The sequence below is a fragment of the Marmota marmota genome, unplaced genomic scaffold (assembly GCF_001458135.2).
Source record: "Marmota marmota marmota unplaced genomic scaffold, marMar, whole genome shotgun sequence".
In the NCBI taxonomy this organism is placed as follows: domain Eukaryota; kingdom Metazoa; phylum Chordata; class Mammalia; order Rodentia; family Sciuridae; genus Marmota; species Marmota marmota.
This window is the reverse complement of record NW_025999842.1, coordinates 10,823,936-10,827,964: the sequence shown is the minus strand read 5'-3', so window position 1 is coordinate 10,827,964 and position 4,029 is coordinate 10,823,936. Positions and strand designations below refer to the sequence as shown.

Sequence of the window (4,029 nt, the reverse complement as noted above, 5' to 3'; positions counted from 1 at the left end):
ACTGCAATTACTCTGCCTACATTGTGCAGGTTTCTTTTAAATAGCTCTCATGTTCTTTGTCACAAGACATCTAATTGGTAACAGCAAAATAATTCACTGAAATAAGGAAACAAACTTTTGGCCTTTAAAACTCAGAATTTCAGGCAAAAGTACATTTAGATTTTATACTTTAGCATACAGTGTAATGTGGCCATTTAAACCAGAAAAGGAACTAAATCACTTGATGGTTGTGTTCTAAATAAAAGGAATGATGACAATGGACAATTTTATTATAACAAGAAGTTTTCTCTTTTGTTGGTTAAAAAGTTTTTCAGCAGCTCCCCCCCTTCCTCTCAGTGAAACCCTATAAATTAAATGGCCTAAGAAAGCAGACAAATTTTTGAGTGTTTATGTGGGTTCTTGATCTTTCTTTCTTTCTTTCTTTTTTTTTTTTTTTTGGACTGGGGATTAAACCCTGGGGCATTTTACTAACTAAGCAACATCCCCAGTCCCTTATTTTTTTTAAAATTTTCAGGTAGGGTCTCACTAAATTGCTGAGGATATTGCTAAATTGCCAAGGCCAGCCTCAAACTTGTGATCCCCCTGCTTTGGCCTCCAGAGTAGCTGGGATTTCAGGCTTGTATCCCCAAACTTGATGAGATTTTCTTCTTGACCTAGGAGATTGGAAGCCAGCTCTTTAATTCCCTCCCACCCTTTCAGTTCAATGGTGTAATGTAGCCTTTAGCCTTGGCCATTAAATAGGAATAAATTCTCACGTAAGAGGTGCCTGAATTTCAAGTAATTCCGCCATTCTTCTTCCTGTGGCACCTGGGTAAATTGTGTAACCTCAGTTTTATTATCTATAAAGTAGGGAAGATAATATTACTTACTCAATATTTTGAAGTTCACATTATTTTGAAATAGTACCTCATTTATGGAAAAATCTCCATTTACTTTTAGAAAATAATGGGTAAGAAACAAAATTCATCTTGTAATCCCAGTGACTGAAGAGGCCAAGACAGGAGGATTGCAAGTTTGAGGTCAGTGTTTACAACATATTAAGGACCTAAACAACTTAGCAAAGCCCTGTCTCAAAATAAAAAATTAAAAAAGACTGGGAATGTGGCTTAGTGGTTAAGTGCCCCTGGGTTCAATCCCCAGTATCCCCCTGCCTTGCCCAATAAAAACCATTTAATTGTCATTTAATTGTTATTCCTTAAAATCTTCAGGGACTCCTGGAGGATGAATTCTTCAAGCTATCATTTCTTGCATATCAGCTCATTCCTAGTTGCTTGTTTATAGTTCACAGTTCATTTTTACCTCACTATGGCATTTCCCAAGGATTACAGTAAGTAGAAATCTTGGCTTCTCCCTCTTCCTAAAATTTTTCTCAAAATACGCTAGGTCTGTATTAAGGAAGATATACTGAAGAAGATCGCCATGTACTATCCATCTTCTTCTCTTTCTCTACCTTTCCCTTCTCTATCCCTCTACACTCTCTTTTTTCTTTTCTTTTCTTTTGTACATGTCCTAAGCCTTGGTCAAGTATAAGGCCTCTTGCCATGGTTACATACAAAGAATGAGAACACTCTGGTAGAGAGACATCCACAGACAAGCTGAGCTCCAGGACAAAGAATGGCCAAGATAGCCACTAATTCACTGAGCAGATCCCACACTGGGTTTCTAAAAGACTTTTAGGGTTCTTGTCCTGTTTTTCAATTTTTATTTAAATTCTGAACAAGAATTCACACAAATGATTTTTAAATTCTAGAATTGTTCCAAGGATTTTTTCCCCCAACAAGTCCCTTGTCTGAAAACTGACAGTATTGAAATAAGAATAGCAAAAAATGAAAAGCAATACATGTTTTCCTGTCTTATTTATTCAAACTTTGCTAATACTATATATTTCTCAAATGACAGTGAATTAGAATGTCTTTAACCTGTATATCACTCTTTTATCTAGCTGGGAGTAGAGAATAATTGAAAACTTTATTTTCATTTGATTTTTGTGGTACTTTCTCCTTTTTATTCTCAAGATGGTCCTATTCTCAAATAGGATGTGCTCTGATCTATTGCTGGTATTTCTCCCAAGAGCTCTCTTCTTGGGGAATGGCCACCCCTGGGTCCATGGGGCATATAAACTTAGTAGGGCATGGATGCCCTAGTAGGTCTGAGTCTGGGGTGATGCTAGACTGTCTTTTAGGGTCTTTAAGTAGATCTCTGCAGCTTGAATCAGGCCAGCTCAAAGGCATTCCCAGGCTAGTAGGCTAGCTCTGGGAGAGAAGCAAGTCTTCATAGTCATTCTGGGAAAGTCTTCTTCCCCAGGGCTTCCTTTTATAGAAAGGATAAAAATGTGCTAGGAAAATTACCCCTAGGAAATGAACTTGGAAAGAACCTGAATTTTATTTCATTTTCCTTTAATCTTCCTAATAACTCTTAGGGGATAATGTTCTATTGATAAAGAGACAGGTTTAGAACAGTAACTTGCCTGTGATAACATTAAGTAGAGCCTGCTTATGCTGGTTATGCTGTTTGTATCCCACTCCAGGCTGGGAGCACTACCTGCTGGAGTAGTCTGCCCTCCCTACTCATTATTGTCTCCACTAGGTCCAGGCTTTCTTGTCCTCTGGTTTCCCCTTGGATTTGACCAAAGGGAAACTCCTACAAAAGAGTGGCGGGAAGGTGTGATTGGAGAGTTCTGGGTATTTCCTTCTACTGCTGTGTCCTAAATGTCAGATGGTTCCGGCAGTGGCTACTTCCCCTTCAGCTAAAATGCCTTTTTTGCCTCTCTCCGAAGTATAACTTTATTTATTCTCTCCTTTATAAATTTAGAAGTGGTAATATCTTCCCACTATTGCAAATTCTTGTGTTGATTCCCCAAATTCTGCCCACAACTCTACAAATTGTCCCTTCACTTAAAGGTTTTTCAGTTTCCTCCTGGGAAGAACCTTGACCCATGCAGTCATACCAAGTTACACTTTGTCCACCTGGAAAATCTAGGACTTTCCTATCAGAAGCAGCCACCCACTAGAAGATGTTTACATCTACTTTCAACACCCAGGAATACTAAATAATCCAGGACACAAGTGATGATTTGGCAGAACTAGAGCTCCTCTATTCCTGCCCTTTAGCATCTTTGGACCCCACTAGTAATCCCCAGCAGGTAGTACTCAGTAAAGGTCACCTACTAGAAACTGCACCCTTGGGGCCCAGACAGTCTTCAGCCTGAGCTGCCTTTCTCCTTTTCTCCTCTGTCACAACACCTGCTGAACTGCAGGCACCTGTAGGATCTGGATCACCTTGCTGGCCAGCTGTTTTTTTCTTATTCTGTTAAACACAGAAGGAAGTTCATCCACGTGATTTTTTTTTCCAGTACTCTGGGAGGGTGGGTACAGTATGTCCTGTGGTGAGAAGCTTATGAAGGAAGAAAGCACGTTTTAGCCTCACCCCCACATCGTTGCTTTTCCTATTTGAGAATTGTTCACCCCCTAAACACACACACACACACACACACACACACACACACCTCCCACAAAAGCCTGGAAACATTTCATGTGGGATTACAGTCTAGGCAACAATGAGACTTGAGTAGGTGGCTCTGAATAGCCCCTGAGCGTGTTGTACACCCCAGACCTTTTCCAAAAGGCTGCAGAAGAATTATTATTTAGTCTAGGCAGCCACTAGGCATGTGATTTCTTCAGAAACATTTATATCTGCGTAGGCCTGAGTTTTGAATATTCTTGGTGGGAAACACTTTGAACCATAAAGACACATTAAAAAGCAATTGCTATGGAGACTGCACTGCCGCTGTGCATTTCTCTGAGTTCTTTTCTCCGGGTACTTCAGCATCCACCTGGTGTCCTCGGCAGGCATGCTGCTCTGGGGTGGGGGCCTGGGCGCAGCAGTGTTGGGGGAAAGCCTGTTTGGGACCCGAACCTTAGCCCAGGACTGAAAGTTGGAGACTGCGGCCCAAGGAAAGGCACTGCTGGTGTGTATGCAGCGGGATGCGAGGAGGTTTCTCGGGACGTGCAGCCTCCCTACACCCCCAGC

At 41.1% G+C, this 4,029-nt stretch overlaps 1 protein-coding gene across 1 annotated transcript in view; it reads left to right on the top strand.

The window, feature by feature from the left end:
• Nucleotides 1–3,753: 3,753 nt before the first annotated feature.
• Nucleotides 3,754–4,029, top strand: part of Rragd (Ras related GTP binding D) — a 43,957-nt gene continuing 43,681 nt past the window's right edge. Inside the window, exon 1 of the mRNA XM_048809211.1 lies at nt 3,754–3,967. Within this exon, the coding sequence (XP_048665168.1) occupies nt 3,769–3,967 (199 nt within the window). The 5' untranslated portion in view covers nt 3,754–3,768. The remainder of the gene's footprint in view (nt 3,968–4,029) is intronic.